At 35.9% G+C, this 20,351-nt stretch overlaps 1 protein-coding gene and 1 long non-coding RNA gene across 4 annotated transcripts; one reads left to right on the forward strand and one right to left on the reverse strand.

The window, feature by feature from the left end:
* Window positions 1–1,569: 1,569 nt before the first annotated feature.
* OTUD6B (OTU deubiquitinase 6B) lies at window positions 1,570–17,613 on the reverse strand. 3 transcript variants are annotated; one of them, XM_047088993.1, is made up of 7 exons: window positions 17,478–17,613; window positions 16,702–16,853; window positions 14,187–14,267; window positions 9,173–9,485; window positions 7,293–7,354; window positions 4,706–4,812; window positions 1,570–3,910 (listed from the first exon to the last, which is right to left on the reverse strand). In XM_047088993.1, the coding sequence occupies exons 1-7, from the start codon at window positions 17,557–17,559 to the stop codon at window positions 3,826–3,828; spliced, it is 882 nt and encodes a 293-aa protein (XP_046944949.1). In that variant the 5' UTR covers window positions 17,560–17,613; the 3' UTR covers window positions 1,570–3,825. The 3 variants fall into 3 exon arrangements, with proteins under 3 accessions (XP_046944949.1, XP_046944950.1, XP_046944951.1); XM_047088994.1 differs by lacking the exon at window positions 4,706–4,812; XM_047088995.1 differs by lacking the exons at window positions 14,187–14,267; window positions 16,702–16,853; window positions 17,478–17,613 and adding an exon at window positions 11,437–11,769.
* A 305-nt stretch (window positions 17,614–17,918) lies between these two features.
* On the forward strand, window positions 17,919–19,836 carry LOC124519031 (uncharacterized). The gene is made up of 2 exons (XR_006963972.1): window positions 17,919–18,034; window positions 18,147–19,836. It is a non-coding gene; the product is annotated as an uncharacterized LOC124519031 (long non-coding RNA).
* The last annotated feature ends 515 nt before the right edge of the window (window positions 19,837–20,351 follow it).

Raw genomic sequence — 20,351 nt, forward strand, 5'->3', positions numbered from 1 at the left:
TTATTTTTGCTCAGCAAACTCCTACACTGGGTTCTCACTAGTCCTCAGGTTGATACTGTATTGCTTAAGATTATAAACAGTAAATAAACAGTAAACAGGGGTTTCCTTTTGTCAAGGTAAGGGTAATAACATGGAGAAGAAAAATCAGCAGGAAGACTGGAAGTCATCTCTGTTCAGAGCATTGATAGTTTCAGCAGAGAGCTGTAATCTGATTCAATAAGTTAGACTAATCATCATCCTTATTCTACTGAAAGAAGACAACTACAAACTTCTTCCTGGCCAATATATTAACAAAGTTCTTAATAGTTTCTTGGTCTGTATACTTATAAAGAATCTTTATATTCTGTAGACTGATACATGAAGGCAAAACAAAACAAAACAAAACAAGTGTCAGAAGAAAAAAGAAAAGCTCTCTTGGGTTCTATTCCTCCCTTAAATTGACCTAAAGACTTAAGGATTTATCCAAGGGGTTAGGAAAATTAGAAAGCAGCCCTTTTGTGAGCAGACACAATACTAAGTCAATACCTCTCTGTACTCTTAATGGTCCATTAACCTAATGACAACTCCTTAAGAGTCCAAGCTTATCCTCTCAATTGATCTTATGACTGTCAACATTTATTAATAAGCACTTACTATATAGGCCAGGCAGTGTGCTAGATAATTTAGTAAGTCAACAAGTTCTTGTTTCTAGGCACTTACAGACTAAAGGAAAATAATAATAACAATAATAATAAACTAAATACAAATAATACTAATTACTAGTGTGTGGTTACTAGAAACCAACATGTATGAACTGGGGTGCCCAGCCCCGGCCAGGTGGGAGTTGGTGCTGATGAAATGGAGACCAGGACAGTAAGCTAGGTGAAATAGGTTGGGTGAAGTTCTCAACTCCCAATGGCAGCTCAAAGGCCTTCAAGTAGGAAGGGTGGTGAACAAGAAATGATAATTCCTACAACTTGCTTTAAAAAAAAAAAAAATCAAAACCCTTTGAGTTATATTTTTTCTGCAAGATGGAAAATGGTTTTAAAGAAGATCTAAGACAGGAAAGAAGAATCAGTATGTGAAAACATATGGAAAGGAAGAAAAAATCACACTCATTTGTTCAATAACAGTAAAAATATGATGAAATTACCAATTAAATTCTCAGAAACACAACAGATCTGCTCCTTCAGCTAGTTCATGACACCTGGACCAAAACAATACATTAACAATCCTGTACCAGCATTAGTTTGTGCAAATTTCCTTCTTCAACACCCATGAGTCTTAGAATATTCTTCAATTTCATTTACCCTAAATAACCTTCATTATTCTAAAAGGTTTTAAGCTTCAACCTGATTTCTAAGAGCCATGGCTTAAATGCCTATCTCCTTATCTTCCTCTATTTTGTCTGAGACATAGTGCTATGTTTATATATTTATTCCAAAACCCTTAAAGCAAGAATTTGGGATTGTATTATTCTCAATTATATATAAGGACAAAATAAAGCCAGGATAAAATTCTAAAACAAAGAGGATTTTCCCTATTTCTAAATTGTAAAATTGTTTAAGAATAACAATTTGAACGAACAAATGATTTAATTCATACATCTTTTATTCTTCTTTTGGCAAACATCAGATAACATGAGCAAAACTATATTGCTCACTATAGTTACATACATTCTTTTTTGCTTTATATAAGTTTGTAAACATATGTAAGTGGATAAAATTCTTGGCTAAAGACATATTCCAAAACTCTGACATATACTTTTCTGAATTAAGAGAAAAGAGAGCTTATGAAACTTCCATTAGACCATAATCATACAGCAAACTAAATTAGTATATACTGTTTTTAAATTACATCTGCCATTTTTTAAAGACTTCAGTTTTTGGTTACAGCTAAAATGATTTTTATTTGAAGTTTTATGGAAGAACAGAAGCTGACAACACAAATCTTACTCATAACAATATCTGCCCATTTAAAAATAAAAAATAATAAAAATAAACCTATAATCAAGAAGGTTCCATTCATCTTATTAAGAAAAAATAATTACGAGGAAGTTATTTTAAATATAGATGGCATCTGTACTAACTAGGTTTATGATACTTTTTTTATTACTTCTTAATGCTTATCTTTTGATTTTAAAGTAACAGATGATTTCATAAAAAAAGTCAGCCATTTACCATTTTATAATTTAATTCTTTTATAATTTCAGACCCAAACAATTTCAGATCAAGGATTACAAAACAGTCAGCCTTCAGAATATACTTTGTTAGGCAAACAGAACAGTTTTTCATCATTTGAGCTAGAACACCTTCGTGCAGTACTTGCTATAGCTGACCACAGTCCCTACCAGCTTCCCACATTGTCATCAGGTGGGCATGTGAGACTAACAACTGGTTTTAATATCATAAAACCCAATATTTACTTACAAAAATTAGTTGCGCTCATGGAGCAAAAATTGAAATATTATAAATTTGATGCTAAATCTTAGTATTTACTCCTAATTTGGGAAAAACAGATGAAACCAAAAGTTTCATTTTCATTAATACTTAGTTACATAACAAATCATCAGCGAGACATGTTTCTACATACAGATACTATCTTCTTAGAATAGTGTTAAGAATAATGTGAAATCTGAGCCAGATAAATCATTCATATCAGAAAGTATTGTATACTAATTTTACTATTCAGTCTTAGCTCCCAAACAGTGGCTTTCAACTTGATCCCTATGTGTAACATAAACATTCTCACATATCTGAAATAAATGTAGGCTAACTAACTTTCTTCTAATCCTGGAGAATGAAACAAAAACAGAGGTCTGGTAAGACAAATTGAAAATGAGGAGAATTTGAAGTAAAGTTGGCCTTGGACCCTTTTACATTGCTACTCCTTCAGTGTGTACAAGTTAAAAAAAAAAAAAAATGAGAGGCCACAAACTATTTATGAGTGGAAAAGACCACAAGGAAAGCAAAGCAGCTAAGTGGTGACGAGGAAAACATAACGAAGAATATAAAAATTTGCAGTTTTGAATATGATCAAGAAATGATGGTACTGGAGCTTCTGGCTGGTTCACTTGATAGAGCAGGCAACTATTTATTGTGGGGTCATGTGTTCAAGTCCCCACGTTGGGTGGAGAGATTACTTAAAAAATAAAAAAATAGAATAAAAAAATAAAAGACACTAAAAAACTGTAAGAAAACATGATGGTACTTCTTTAGAGGTCTGATCTGATAGGAACACCTATTTACCTTTAAATTTCTCATTTCTTACACTTAACTGATTCCCATGTGAATAAATATTTTAAAATTTTTAGTTATTAAAGCAAGCTTTTTAGCTGCACTTTGATGGGGTTATATAAAAAGCTTCATAGTATTAATTCCATCAAGTACCAGGGTTACTGAAATCAGATACATTTATAAGCATTAATTAGATTTGCTGTCACCTTTACCACATTTTTGCAATGACCAAGTCATTTCATTTCTTCAAGAAAGTTGCATTAAAATGGTTACTGAAAGCTTTTAGTAATAAGGAGAAAAATCAAATTTATTTCAACGCATAACAGAATGTTCAAGACCCTATATTAGTAAAAATATCAGCAAATAGGTACTATCTTAGTCTGTAAATGATGTATTCCACAACGACTCACAAGTGTTTTTAAATACCACAAAGGGAACACTGGTTAAAGTTTATCTCTGGCATACTTTAAAAAAAAATCTGTTAGTAGCTTTGCCATAAAACTGATTTAAGGTAGTTGTGTTTTTCAGTAATGTCAGAACAATCCAGCACTTGTAAGAAGACTCAGATCGGCACACTGTACTAAAACATAATTGTGTAACATTTTGTAAACTAGCTGCAATTTTCAGTAGCTGTGTTCACCAACTGTGTAACAGAATTGTAATGTTCTCCTAAGCCGTATGCATGTCTCATATATCTGAAATGAGAAAAGGAGAAATGAGTAGTTTAGACGAAAGTAATTCATTGTATATAAATGTTTATTATGTATATAAAACCAAACACTCAATGAATCACTCCACAGGGGTATCATTCAAAGACTTCATTGACATATTACTTAAAAGTTCAAACCCATTTGAAAAGCTTCAGCAGTCAGTAAAATCTGGTTCAATAACTCTGTCTGCTGAGTTTAAGTCAGGGAAAACACAATCATTAGGGGGCAAAGGAAAATTACTGAGATGCTGAGTACTCAATAACCTTAAATTTTACCTAAATCTAAGCCATTAATGATTACCTTGGTAGTCTGGCTAATAAACAACACTAAAGCCAACAGCAAACTCTCCATGCTGTGTTTCAAAAAAGAATTCTCAATCATGTACAATACTTTGACAATACGAAGAAAAACTCTCTAAGGAATAACCAATTAGGCAACATGAATATATTTCCGCTTTTGTTCTTGTTGAAACTTAGCATTATTAATGTCACACTAAGACAGTATGAAAACTAATCCTAAAATCTGTAATCTTTAGAAATGATTTTATTCTTAACTCATACACAAGAATAAACCACTAGAAGTTTAAACAATTATCTAAATCACATATTGACTGACAATGCTTTCTAATTTTATAATTGCCTTTAACATAAAATAAGCGTAATTAATGCAACCGAAGACATATTTTTTCTAATTAATCAACATATACAACCTAACATCTTTGAATAATTCTTTTTGTCTTAACTATGAAAAATGTAACAGTAGAAATTTCCAGGTACTTACACAAGTATTAATGGGTTTTTTTGATATTCTTCACCAACTACAATAGGAGGAGAATCTGCCTGTATTATCTCTATTGGTGTTTGTAAAATATGAGACAAGGCTCTTAGCTATAGGAAAGAAAATGTATTAGTAAGGAAAATAAAAAGGTAAATCTTACTCAAGTCATAAACTACTGAGTATGCACGAATAGGGCAACCATCATCCAACAGAGGTCTACTCTGTTCCTCACTATGCACCAAGAGCCTGCCTGCCACAGAGTAGACATTTAATACGATTTGTTGAAAAAACAAATGTAATATTTATTAAATCAAATGCAGAAATTTCAAGCCCTGGCTACACAACAGCTTTTTAGAAATAGCAATACCATAGTTAATGAAGTAAAGGTTCATTATACTAGTCCCTCTACTTTTGAATACTGCTTGAAAACTGCCAGTTTTTAAAAATACTATCACTCAGGCACCAGATCAAATCAATCACAATTTGGGAGGGGCTGGGAGAAGGAGAGAAAGAACAGGAAATATTAGGAGGTTTATTCTTCTAAAAGCTTTCAGATGATTCTAATGTACTAGTGCTGAAAACCACTGTTCCATAATATTCAAGGCATGAGTAGCTAAGTTATGTATGTGAATTGTACTATCCTTTCATGGATTTTCCACATGATTAATACACAATGTTAATTTCATACCATACATTATAAAAATAGAGTTTAAAGGCAGATGAATAACAGTTAATAATAAATATTGGTAGTAACACTGTTTAGACCTACTATGACCAGGAACACTAAGCATTTTATGTATAATTAACTCATTCAATCCTGACAATAATCCTATGGGATAGGTAAAGACCTAGAATCTAAAGCGAGTGGTCAAGATGCCTGCCCAAAGTCAAGCGTAAAGAAATAAAGTGACCTGCAACTGAACTGAGAAGTCTGACTCTGGAGCCCAAGTTCATAAATTAATCATTCAACAGTCCTCAATCTTAGTGCCCTCACATCTATGTATTTGCCCAATTATAAGAACATTTTGTCTGGAACATGGTCCTTTTAGGATGTTGTAAAAGAAGGGTAAGAAATTTCTTCAAATATATGGAAATTCTGTACTGCACAGTAGCAAACTTAATCCCACACTCTACCTCATAAAATGTTCCTTTGAGGTAGTTTTTTCTTATACCTGAAATTACATTTTTAAAAGCCAGCACAGAATGGAGAGTGTGAAGCAAGCTCTGGAAATCTTAACATCCCTTCGAAGTCTTTAAAAATAATATAAAGAATTTCTCTTGAATAATTTAAATTTACCCCATTGTAAAAACAGCAATTCCTATGTCAAATGAATTCATAGACCAAAAATTTATGAGTAAATGTCCTTCAAAAGATGTTGTAAAGTTTTTTTTCTCTCTTTAAAAAGACTTGCTTAGGTCTGTAGTTCTATTAATTTGTGCTCCTCAAGAAAGTTCAAGCACCTTTATTCCTAATGTAGTCACAAAGCTACTATGACAATTTCCTGAGTTTCAGAGACCCAGGAGAGGCATACAAAACGAATGGACACAGTTCCCTCTGGTGGCTCAGAAGAGGTACAAATACAGACTTACTGAGAAAAAGACGTTAAAGAAGCATTCACGTCATTTCTCCAAAAAGTATAGTTCTTGAAGTGAAATACTCAGATCCACAAACCATTCAAGGTGACTAATTACCACTACACAATATTAATTCTACTGCTAGATTCATCCATCTGGCACGTTAGCTTACAGAGTTCTATGCATACAATACTTGTCTTATTTAATGTCCACAAATGACCTACCAAGTACACACAGGGGTTTTATTATCCCTATCCAATTAGGACACTCGAGCTCAGGAAACATGGCTGACTCCCCGCAGGTCACAAAACTGAAAGGTAGAAGGAAAGCCAGGACCCAAACCTAGGACTTTCTCTCCTATCCCCTGACTTTTGAATACCCCAGGCTGCCTTATCACCACTTGGAACTATTAGATGTTTATTCTGTTTCAATAAAGCAAAGTTAAAGTAAGATAAAGCTTTAAAAAAATCCTGATGAATTCCCTACAAGTGGCTGAACATACTGTCTTCCTACATGTGAATTTTGATGCATCAGATACTGCTCTGAAGTCAGTATCAACTGGAATTCCAATTATGATGTACTGTGGCAGGATCTGACCCATAATTTCACATAAAAATACGGTTTTCTCTTTACTTTATAATAGTGATTTTCATCAGCTGAGCCATTAGGCTAAATCTTACTATACTTGAATAAAATCATCACTTTCTAAGTCCAGAAAATCAAATATATTGCCAGGAGCAGCATCACAAATGGAAACACCCAAGAGTAACATTAGCCTTACCAACCCACAAATCAACCACTGGGCTATTTAAAATGAAATAGTGCTTTACTTCCCAAAGATACATACTTAAGAATGTTAATTCCCCATTTCAATGCTTCATGAGTAGAGAAACGGCAAATACGTAACAAAAAGGGATACTCAAAGAGAAAGTGGGACCATCTGAAAAATACATCTGATATGGGATTTAGAAATAATTTAACAATCCACAAATACTATGAATAATTACAAACTTACCTCAAGCTGACCTCCCCATGCAGCTGTGTTGACAATATCATCACAGTACTTCCTAAACTCTTCTGTAGAAAAAATGAGAATATAGCACTTAATAATTTTCATAACTCATGTTACCAGATCCCTTTTATAGCTCCCACAATTCCTGATCATTACTCAAGTTGTAAACCTACTCCTTTCTCTACCTGCACTCTCTAGAATTTAATCCAATTCCCAGATCCAAACTTAACTCGCTCCAACTTTCCACCACCTCTCCATCTGAGAGGAAAGCAATTCATTTCTGTTTCTCTCCCTCACGCTGAGGCCTAGGGACTTAATTACATAGCAAGCCTATTCTTCTCTCTTTAGCTAAGCAACCCTCAAAACTGCCACCATACTCAATATTTTGACATGTATTTTAAAATCCAAACCTGCATCTGAAAAAATACACTGAACTAAAACACTGCAGCCTTAAATTGGGTCCACTGTAAGACCCCACAAGAGATGTGAGAAGAGGGGCACCTGGGTGGCTCAGTCGGTTAAGCATCCAACTTTGGCTTAGGTCATGAGCTCACGGTCTGTGAGTTTGAGCCTTGCATCAGCCTCAGTGCTGACAGCTCAGAGCTTAGAGTCTGCTTCAGATTTTGTGTCTCCCTCTCTCTCTCTGCCTTTCCCCAGCTCACGCTCTGTCTCTCTCTCTCAAAAATAAACATTAAAAAAAAAAAAAAAAAAGATGTGAAAAGAGAATCAGGGTAAAACTAGAAAGGAGTTGAAACTCCTTTGCCAGCAGTAGCATCAAACAGTGCCTCTATTTGTTATTTTTAAAGCATTTACCTTATTTGCTTCAGTATCAGTTCTAGCCAAAGAAAGGACTTCCTGGACTAGTCATGAGAGTAGGACCTAAGTGCAGTTTAATGGCACATCTTGAGCATACACACCTTATACAGAAAGTTAAAAATGGGAAACTAATACCCTTCCTGTTTAGAGGAAAGGAAAAAAATTATGGACATGTACAGAAAAGTATGTCCTGTGTGTTTGCCTCATTCACTGCTATATTCCCAGCGCTCAGGGTCCTAGAAGTGCCTAGAAGAGTCCCTGGCACATAGTGGCCTTCAATAAATATTGACTAAATGAATAAGAAATTAAGTCTTTTGTCTTTTTTTAAAATTCAGCATGCTGAGTTGCCAACTCTTTTCCACTGCCCTGCAACTAGCAGAGTCAGGGACTCCATTAAAGTAAAGTCAACCTTAACCATCCCTTCTCCTACCCCTCCTGGTCATTTGACTTGCCAATGGAAACTGCCACACCTGCAATCTTCTCTTAAGGACGAACTTTCCTCTATTATATCTCTGACTCTCCCCAACACTCTTTCAGATTTTCTCCTGCTCTCTCCTTTACTGGCTAGTTTTTCTTTTTTCTTTTTTTTACCTCCCCATAAATATTCTATCTTAATTGTCAAAGGTATTAGAGAGAATAATAAGGCAGGTTATTAACTCATTTGTTTTTGGTTTTGCAGAGTCAAATTTTGCCTAAGTATTGTGGCTTATTGAAAGTAAAACTGAATTTCCCAAAGTATAGGATAAAAGGATTTGGTTTTCCGATCATTCTCTGCTTATGGTCTTTGGACCCTATACTTCCACAGACTAGTCAAAGCATACCTCCCTCTATGCCTACTTTGTGACATGTGAACTCAGAAACATAATTTTCTCAGTAATAATAATGAATCCTATTCCACTTTTGCCTTAAACAATATACTAGTATCTATTATAATATAAAAAACAATTCTGCCTAAATTTTGAGACTTTTTCCTCCATAAGAACTATAATAGGTTTTTCTTCTTCTCAATGCCAGGAATCACTTTATTTAACAGCAGCAACAAGACATAGTAAAGAAAAATAAATTACCTAGAGTATACATATCTCCCGTATTAGGGTTTGTTAAAAATGGCAGAAAGTCTTCCACATGGCCTTTTATATATTCAGCAGTTTGACTTCTCAAGGCAGCCACAGTCAAAGGGCATTTCTGTTCTTTGAGTTGATCTTCAATGGCTCTATACATACAGTGGCCATCAGATGGAATCTGTTTAATTTCCAACTGTCTTGCTGCCAATATTTGAGCAAGTTTTTCACTTTCTAAGTGTCTGGCTCCAGATAAGTTCTCAATTTCAGCTTCAGCTATCCTTTCTTCCCGCTCCTTTTCCAATGCAGCTTTTTTGTCCTAGGAGGAGAATATAGGAAAGTTAATTCACAATAATGAGGACTATTTTACATTTATTAAGGGGATAGAAATGTAAGACCCTCAAGACTTTTGCCATTTTTGTCCCTTCTCCCACAAGCATCACTTGTAGAATTTTCTATACTGGGAACTCCTTTAAGGGCAACTATCTTTCTCATCTGCATGTACCCAGCACCGAGCTCTATACCAGGACAAAAAAAAAAAAAAAAAAAAACCTTCAAATTTTTCTTTAAAGTCTACTTAAAAACTACATGAGGGGTGCCTGGGTGGCTCAGTCGGTTAAGCATCTGACTTTGGCTCAGGTCATGATCTCACGGTTCATGAGTTCAAGCTCCGCATCGGGCTCTGTGCTGACAGCTCAGAGTCTGAAGCCTGTTTAGGATTCTGTGTCTCCCTCTCTCTCTCTGCCCCTCCCCCACTTGCATTCTGTCTCTGTCTCTCTCTTTCAAAAATAAATGAACATTAAAAAAAAAATTTTTTTTAAATACGTTTCTAAAAGCTTTAGTTACTGATTTCAAAGTACTGCCTTAATACTGTGTTGTGCTAGGCCTTAAAGCAACATCATTATCATATTTATGCCAAGCTAATCCAAGCTTTTTAACTTATCACTACACTACTGAGGCATTAGCATGCTAAATCACCTGTGCAGTATTAATATGCCAAAGACTTTAGAAGGGTAGGGGAATTCTATTTATCTAGCCTAAAGAAAAAAACAGTGCATGTGTACGTACACACGCACACACACACACACACACACACTTAACTGAAACAACAGATAAAAACATTCTTATAAAAAGTTAAAGTATCATGATAGACAAAACTTCCTCTAATGACCAATGCCAATTTCAGTGCCTGCTGTAGAAGTCAGGTGTGTATCTTTCTAGATTTTTTTTTCCTAAGCGCTTTAACAAATATTGATGTACTCAAAGTATAGAAAAAATACTTTAACAAAAATGGTATCACATTATATTCTGCAACTTGCTTTCCTTATTCAAATGTCAGAAGAGTTCTTCCCATGGCAACATATGCAAGGATTAGGTATGGGTGGGGCATGAGATCTATGACATGAAGGATGGATGAGAAGTAGAGTGGGAAGGCTGGGGGGAAAGAAAGAAATCCTGATAGTTGGACTAGCAAAGATCAAAGCCAGAAAGCACTGTTTCATAGCTGAACACAGTGCATATAGCTAGGGTACCACAGAAACATGTCAAGAGCTAAGAAAAGATATGTATATAGCTAATATATACTAAATCTACACATACATAGTTAAAAATTAGAAAAATATACACAAAATATTCATAGTGCTTTTCTCTGGATGGTACAATTACAAAATAATTTGTTTGCCCCCCATGCCCATTCCCCATCTACCTCCCCTCTAGCAACCATCAGTTTGTTCTCTGTATTTAAGAGTCTCATTTTTGTTTACAAAATAAGTTTTGTTTTGTGTGTGTGCACACATGCATGCTTTTCTGCATCTAATTCTCTACCATGAATATGCTTCATTTATATGCTGGTCATGACTGCTTTTCAATTTAAGAGAATAAAAATCAAGAAAAAGTAAGAAAAGGTAAAGACTGTCATGTCCCTAGCTCTCATTCCTCCTTGGGGCAGAAAAATTAATGGAAAGGCAAATTTCAATGTAACTTACTGTCACACATTTGAACTACTTGCCTGGTAGGTGCCATACTAGAACCTAAAGTGATTTGTAAGTTACCTGAATCAAAAGCAGTATTATCTTCCTAATGAAATATACACCTGTTTAAGTTTATTCCACCCAAATCCAACCATGCCAGAAATAACATGAACAAATTTATTTCACTGCATACCTACAACTGTGCATCACAGCGGCATAAAAATCTTAAAACACAAGATGGCACTGTTACTTTATGAAAGTCTAAAAAACATTTTCAGAGGGGAGAGGGAGGATAAGCACCTTGGATATCATCTAATCCAAAACCCCTCATTTTCCTCTGAGGAAACAGCACGCAGAAAGATTTCCAAAGGCCATACAGCTGGTTTAGAAGCAGAGTGGGACCAAGGACAACACAGAGCGCTCCTTCTATCCAGGCACCTAAATCAGAATAAAAGTTGGAGCAGATGGGAGCTGGAGTTAATGATGTTATGTACTAGTTACTGGAAGAGTGGAATTTTATACTAAACCGTTTAAGCTTCTAAAATCTAATCCAAGCATTTCACTTTTGTCCTCAAGCTCCACTTTAATGTTACACAGTAACTATGTTTCCTTTCCAGGGCACAAGGTGGGAAATTCACTGGATTCTTTTCCCAGCCACTAATAGTTTCCCAGTGGCACTAGGCACTGTGGTTTCTACAGCCCAAGTGCTGGAGACAGAATGGCAACAATTAAACCTAATAAAAGCATATATGTAAGATGAAAACAGCACTTAACTTCATAAATATATTGTCAGTAAAACTAGAGTCCTGTCAATGAAGTCATGCAGCAAAATCAACTCTGAAGAGGAATCTTAAGAGCTGGGTACTAGTCCTGGGTTGGTATCAAACTTTCAGTATGCCACTGACAATTTTGAAAAATGAAGAAATTGAACTAGAACTCATTCTGGCTCTCAAATTTCCTATTTTTGGAACCCAGTTCTCCTGAGTTCTACTTGGGGCTCTTTCCAGCATACCAAAGAGCTTCTTCCATTCAAGTCTGCTGAATTAAATAAAATACTCCCCTTTTTTTCTCAATTAAAAATAAGAGATTTGTCCGATACTCCAATAATAAATATTTATAACTTTTTGTCATGTTTTTCTAAAAGAGAGTTGTATCTCTCCCAAAGACAAACACCATTCTTTTTATTCCTTGGTGCCTTTGTCTAAAAAGAAAAAAAAGTTCAAGTTTCATTTTCTTATATAAACTTTTAAGTGTTTTCAGTTCCAGAATCTTATTAATGCTATTAATATAACAAAGCAATAAAAAAAAACTTTGGGAATTACTTCTAGGGTGTTTTCTCTGCCAAGTATTTAAGCAGCTGACTACAAAAGATACTAAATTTTTTGAGGGTATAGTTGAAAAGGTATGCATTTTAGCTATGCATTGTTTCAGGAGAAAAGTAACAAAATGTTTGAGAAAAGGCAGTTTAATTTTTTGTTTTGGTCCAGCTGGGGTCCAGCTGGGGATGAATAAGATTAGATACAGACAGGAAGGAGTTGGGGCCTATGTTTTCCAAAATTAAATAGGCTACTCCAAGATGTATCAATTACTAAGTAGAGGCAATCCCAATAAATATTTTGTTATGCTACTGCCAAGCAAAAACTCTGCCCTTTGCTTTTGATCTATAGCAGCTAGATGACAACTATAAGGCTATCACAAAGAGAACATGTATCTTAAGTAGGGAGTTAAAACAGATAACCTCCAAGATACCATAAAATCTAAGTTTCATGATTCTGTGAAATTCACAATCATAAGATTTACTCAAGAATACAATCTTATATAAGCATGAAAATGTTTGACCATTTGCAACTTAATCAACTTTCAAACAACAAAAAACAAGCTACTGGTGTTGGGTTGAATTTGTAAGAGGCACACTACGCAGGACTGAACACAGTAAACATACTATCATTGGCTGACCCGCTAGTTCTCCAGGCACTGTGTTAGGGCTTTGGCAACAGTACATTACTTAATACTTACAATAACTCTACAAAGCAGGTATTATTTCACCCATTTTATACATATGAAACAGGTTTAAAAAGGTTGAGAATCTTACCCAAAGTCACAACAGTAAGTAGGATTAAAACCTTCAAAAGTCTGATCCCAAATACCATGCCCAATTAAACTGGGTACTACTAAATTATAAAACGCTAAGTTAGCTTAAAAATAAGTATTTAAATCCTATAAAACATCAAGTGTTAGTAAAACAATACTAGAGACTAAACAGACTGTTTTTAAAACCCCTTTTTCTTTTCCCAAGTGAACAGCCCTTACTTATCTAATCTCAGTCCCATAGTTTTGATTTCATGAACTCACTACTTCCAACAAATCAGTTTCCTTATAGCTCTCACCATGATGCAGAATTATTTCATGCCCACATGCGTGCTATTTATCGTACTTCAAATATCCTCTTTAAATAACTATTTTCTTAAAATTCTAACTCATTTAACACTTGTCACAATGAACTTTTCCTTCTCTGAATTCCCACTGCAGCTAACCATTATATAGGTACCTGCATAAACCTCAGAATTTTGGACACCTGTGTATCTTGCTTAATTTCTAGATTCAAATCCTTGTTTCACCACTTAGTACCATAGTTTTTAACCAAAATTGTGCATCAGAACCATCTGGGCCCACACTGTGTAGATTCTAAATTATTAAGTCTGGGATAATATATTTGTAAAAAATATTCTTTGCACACTCCCCTTCTATGCCCACTCTCTTAAGAGAACTAGAAACGGAACATGTTATTTTATACTGGTTAGGCCTATTTTCTTAAAATGAGATTAAGAATCTACTTCACAGGATTATAATCAGGAGTAAATGAGATTTCATATAATCTATAATAAGCCTAGCATTGTACCTAGCAAACAGCAAATGCCTAATAAATGTTAGCTCAGGTCCTTTGACAAGGAACTCCATCATTTTTTTTCCTACTCCCTTCCTACACAACACCTAAGAGAGTAATAAGCATACAGCACTAACTTAATTACTTGGTGACATGACATTCATACCCGTCTCTTTTGTGCTTTTGATATCCGAGGTGGCTGATTCTCAAGAACCAAGTTTGAAATGTTAACAGCAACAGAATCTATCTGAAGGAAACAAAAAGCATTAACGAATTAATGAAAAATACTTTTAATTTATCATTCAAAGTATTAGACTATTAAATTATTGAAAAAAATCACAAATGCATGTAATCCCACAACTCAAATTTGAATAATACTACTAGATACGTTATTACAAGACATGGTTGTGTCTCCTTTCTCTATTTTTAAGGGAGAATTCGTCCGATTCCCAAAAGGTTTTCTTACAGCTCTCCAAAGATAATGCTCATCCCTGCAGGCTTTTCCTTCTTGCTTCCAATTCCTACTCCATTAACCCAAATACTTTCTGTATGTGCCAACTCATTCAGCAGTCCACCCTTCCCTTCTCTAAGTATTGACAGTACGTATAGGATACATAAGGTCCTGCACTGGCTCAGTTCACTACTGCCTTCATAAGCTCAAATGTGGCAGGAAAGGCCATTCTCCATCTTAATTAGCCAGAACCTGATGAACCCTGCTTCTTGACCGTAGTAACATATTGAGCTTTCTCTATCCTTTCCCATTTACAAACTGGTAACTATAGGTAGAAAAGTTAAGGTATTGTTCAGATAGCACAACCAATCTTAATCATCAAATGGCTATCATGTGTTTGCTAAAGAAGATGCTAGACTTTTAACGATCAGGATTAGTAGCTAGCATTTTATTATTGCAACTATAGCTTAAACCAGTTTTTAGTAGGATACATACATAATGCATATAGAGACCTCTAGTAACAATAGAGCCAGCACTCTTCAAGGCTATTCCCAAATTATCAAAATATCAAAACCAAATTAAGATTTCAAATAATAGTTACATCAACTTTAATAAAATGAATATTGTTATATTTTTCAGAGGAATCTGCTAAAATCTACAAACTGCCATGCTGACAATAGGCAAGAAACAGAAAAGCATCTGGAAAGCAATGACATAAGAATTCATATAGCATTCAGAAAGAAAACAAGCTTAAGTCAATGAAAGAGACAATAGGTCAAAGTAAAATGGGAGCTTGTATTTTAACAAACAACATGTAGCTTAAGAATCAAACATTTTTGTCCTTGGAAACGTAGGAAAGCTCAAAATTGCAAATGAGAAGATAATTGGAATACCATGATTGTGACAACACAAACACCTGGGCATCATACTAGGTTACTTGGGAATAAAATATGCTAAGACACAGAGGCGCCTGGGTGGTTCAGTTGGTTTGAGTGTCCGACTTCGGCTCAGGTCATGATCTCATGGTCTGTGGGTTCGAGCCCAGCGTCCGGCTCTGTGCTGATAGCTCAGAGCCTGGAGCCTGCTTCGGATCCTGTGTCTCCCTCTCTCTCTGCCCCTCCCCCACTCTCACTATGTCTCACTGTCTCTCAAAAATAAATAAATAAATAAAAATTTTTTTTATTAAAATGTTAAGGCACAGAAGGCCAGGATCTTGATGACTAGCTAACAGGGCTAAAGAAAATGAGAATATGTTTAATATAATGACCACTGTTAATCAGTACAGACAAGTTTTCCCTGTCAAGAACAGACCAAAAATAAACTTAATAAAACCACATTACGGTAGATAAAACTTTGCACAGACATAACATTCTAACTATCGAAAATGGAATAATGTTATGGAGGCTGTGATCCTTGGTATCCAAACTCATGCAATAAACTACCACACCATACAAAGTTGTAACAGAATTCAATATTCACATCTTGGGAGTAAGACCATCCTGATTTTGAATTCTAGCTTTGGCACTTAATAGCTGTTCAGAAGTAAGTTCTTAATCTCTCTGAGTCTATTTCCCTCTTGAAAAATGAGATTCTTTACATTCACTTCATGGATAATATCTTAGTATGTTACTATAAAAATTACGAGATAATACAAACATGTTGAAGTGCTTGGCACACAATACCTATTAGCCACAGTAAGTATTAGTTAAAATGACAGTATGCTCCAATTTACCCAAGAAACGTAAATTTTCACTCATTACAACTTGTTCATAAAGCACTTTATAATCTAAAAATGATTTCATATTTGCTGTCCCATTTGATTCTTACAGAATCTCGTGCTTAAGCAGCAGAAGTATTTATATCACATTATATGTGGAGAAGTTTATGCTCAGGAAGTTTAAGTAACTTTAGCAAGGTTACAATACTATTTAATGGCAATTCTGGGACTAGAAGTCCTAACTTCCATTTGGTGAAGCTTCCTCTAGTCCACTTTATCAATCTGTTCCTCTATGGGGCAAGTAAATAGTTGACGCGTACTTTTTTTGCTGACCTCCCTTACAAAAACACATTACCATGTAAACCTGGTCACAGAAATATTAATGAATGGTGACGCATGATTGTGACTTCCGTTCCCTCTAATTGTACGATGTCACATAGTCAACAGTTTAATATTAGAGATGGGCAGTGGCTTTCAAATGCTGTAGGCAAAGAGAAACATTACTTTACATACTTTACTTTCCTTAGAAGTCAGCTTCAGTTGCTCCAGTTCTTCTTTATGTTTCTGTTCCATTTCTGCTTCCAACTTAGCAACATCTTCGGTGAGTTGCTTCCTCCTCTTTTTGTCATTCTTGGGAACAGCATTCTTCATACCCTGAATTCTGGCTGAAAAGCCACCAAAATCATTAAGTCAACAATTCAGGATTGAGAGGAAATGAGAAATGGGGACAATAAGGGGAGAAAGGTGGAAACAAATAATGATAGAAGAGTAACTGCGTTATTAGACATTTACAGATAAGAGCTCAGATGGAGACAAAAAGAAAATCCTCAAAACTGTACGTTTGTTTAGTGTGATAGGAAAAGGAAAAAGAAAAATGACTCAAGTTTTAAATCTTTTAACTATCCCTTTTCAGTCCTCAAAATTGAGGTGAGGTATTTTAAGAGCATCCATTAGATCCAAGTGTCGGTAACAGGTTCAGGAACGGGAAAGGGAGACAGGGGAGGGGGCGGTTCAGTCTGGGCCCAACATCACGGCTTGGAGGTATTCTCAGACACCAGCACCCAGGCGGTGACATGGGGAAGCCGAGACGTGGCGGATCTAAGAAAAGGAAGCTTCTGAAGATCTGGCGGATTAAGGGACCACCGGGATAGGGGATTAAGAGGGAAGAGGATACTAGCTACTTTGGGAAAGTCTAGGAGGAGCCAGATCAGAAGCCTCTCAAGATTCCTCAGAACCGACCCGCCACGCGCCCTTTCCTGGGTCCGGGAGACTTCCCACCCCCTGGTCACCTTGCAGCTCCTTCTTCTCTTTGCGATGCCTTCTCACTAGCTGCTCTTCCTCAGCAAGCTCTTCCGCCAAGATTGCCTCCATGACGACCAGGTAGCCCAGCACACGCGCCGGTAGCTGCACCACGAGCTAACAGGCACCTTCCACCCCTCACCCTCACCCGGGGTGCCATTGGTCGCGGCTGGGACCCAGTCCCGCCTTCGAGGCGGTACCGGATCTAAGCAGAGTCATTGGGCCGAAGAGAAAGGCGATGCGATAGACGCATGCGCACTCCCGTGACTCTGGTCTATGGAGGCGAGGCCGTGGGGGGGGAGCGGGCACGACAGCGCGTGGGGGTGTGGCTTGACCGCTGCAGTTTGCTGCTTCGTGATTGGCTAGCGCGTTATAGCTCCTTCAGGAATAAAGCTACGCGTCAGGCTACCGGCTCTGACGTGAGGCGCGCAGTGATGACGTGACGGGAGCCATTTTGGAAGTTCGTTACCTTTCGTTGGGTCTTCAGACGGACGGCGTTCTCTAATCGTTTCTTTTGGTCAAATTCCTGAGAAGTGCTGTTCAAAAGGTAAGGAAGAAAAAGAAAACATATAAGTAAAACTGTTAATAACTATCCATGGGAATCTTTGGGCTGAGTCAGTCAAACGGTAGGGAATTAAGTTTTGTTCATTGTTTTAAAGGTCGTAATACCTGAGTTCAGAAACCGCTCACAATTGAGAAAATGCCGCCTCTTGAAATGGATATAGAAGTGGAAACCGAAGAGGTTTTAAGGATGGACCACCATATGGTACAGGAGCTTACAGACCTATGCTCGAAGATAAAGAGGCTACTGTCAGAGCACTTGGAAAAGTATAAGAGAATTGAAAGAGAACGGAAACATGCAAACCCGGTCGGCCACAAAAACGAATTACAGAAATAAATGAAAAAAGAAACTAAGCATGAGGAAAAAAAGGGAAAAGATAGAAGAGACAACTAGAGAATCTGACCAAGAGATGCAATCTACGCATAATAAGAATACCTGAAATAGATGACAAAGCAATTGAAGCAGAGACAAAATTTAGGAACCAATAGTAGAAAATTTTCCAGACTTGAGGGACTAACTAGATCGGCAAATAGAAAAGCTCATAGGCTACCAGAACTTAACGAAAAGAAAGCAACACTTAGACATACCCTAGTGACGTTAAACTGGAAGATAAAGAAAAAATTCTACGAGTATTTAGAGAAAGCAGGTTACTCATAAAGGGGTAAAAGTCAGACTGACCTGAAATTTCTTTTGCAGCTCCGAATGCCAAAAAGACAAGCAATGTCTACAGAGGTTTAAGGGAAAATAATTTTGAGCCAAGAATTCTGTATCCTGCTAAGTTATTTCTATACGAGGGCAACTGGAAGACATTCACAGATACTCAGGAGTTAAAGTATAAAGTATATCACCCAAATGCTGTCCTTGAAAAATTTGTTAAATGACGTTACTGCAACCCATAAAAACCATAAGTTAAAACAATTCAAGGGTAGTGAAGCAATTGTATGAAAAAAATAGGGTAAAAAAAAAAACTGGGTAAGCATTAAAGCTAGTTAAACAGCCTTAAGATTAACTTGTTAGATGTGGGGTTATAAGACTAAGTGCAAAAAATAGATTTGTAAGTTAAATGTAAAATTTCACTTTCTCTCATTTTAAACTGCAAAGGTGTGGTAAATGTATAATTTAGAAAGCAAGTAAGAGCTGTTATTTTTAGTATGCATTGTAGACAAAGATATGCAAGCTCTTCAGCTAAACATAAGTAAAATAAAAGGGCTTTGTCAGTGTGGACAGGACACAGTAAAGGCATTCCAAGTGTTAATCTGACAAAATGGGAAATCGGTACAGTTTTGTGTCCTCTATTTTTAATTATAGTGGGGAAAAAAGTAACAATTTTATCTGTAATGTGAATACTGTGTAAAAAGAAAATTTCTAAATTCCTGGTTGGGGAGGTGGTAGATGAAAACTTTGTTTTATGTACATCTTGTCCAGGGAAAAGCAGTAGTTCCTGTTTCATGTAGTAGTTCATTATAAGTAAATTTGGCACTGAAATAAGGTTATGGGTAAATTAGAATATACCAGCTTTATGGATTGGAGAGGAAGTGTGAAAAACAGCAAGGAAACAAAGTCCTAGAAATTGAAGTAGGAGCAACGTTGTTATCAGAATTTAAGCTATAACAAAGTATAAAGCTGTAGGATGTAATATTTAAGCTTTATGTGGTAAATAACGTGGCATTCATATGTAAGATGTTCAGTATCTGAGTGGTGGTTTTACTGATGTATACATAAGTCATTTTAAGTGTAGACTTAAAATTGTTGCATTTTATGTATTTAATAAAGTAATTCTTAACATACATATGGCAAAAACTGATGGACTCTTAAACGTTCATAGTCCTTAGTAAAGTAAGTGAAAGGAGATAAAGTAATTAAATAGGAGTGTGTGTGTGTGTGTATGTATGTATAGTAGGTATTACTTTGCTACTTCATTTGTATTTTCAGATTATCCTGAAACATGTCTAAATGATCTAACGTTAGGATACAGAGAAAACTTTAATGTATGATCACATTACACAAATGACCACATTGCAAAACAGCCTTGAAGCTAAGACTAGATGTTGGAAAATCACACACTTGGAATTTTTGGAATGTTCTTAAATAACTTCGGCAAAGAGAAAATTACAACAAACACTGGTAATTCAGGAAATGCTACAATAAGGATGTTCTACATTACATGTTGTGGGATGGATGCATAAAAGGCAAGGAACAAGGAACATTAGGTGAAGAGCGGAATATGCACATAATAAGATAGACTTAGTAACTGGAGTTTCTAAATTTAGTTACCTTCCGGTCTAAGTCTTACCACCACACC

This window comes from Lynx rufus, unplaced genomic scaffold (assembly GCF_022079265.1).
Source record: "Lynx rufus isolate CCGP_SWC_20201006 ecotype Redwood Valley unplaced genomic scaffold, mLynRuf1.p SCAF_26, whole genome shotgun sequence".
Classification (NCBI taxonomy): domain Eukaryota; kingdom Metazoa; phylum Chordata; class Mammalia; order Carnivora; family Felidae; genus Lynx; species Lynx rufus.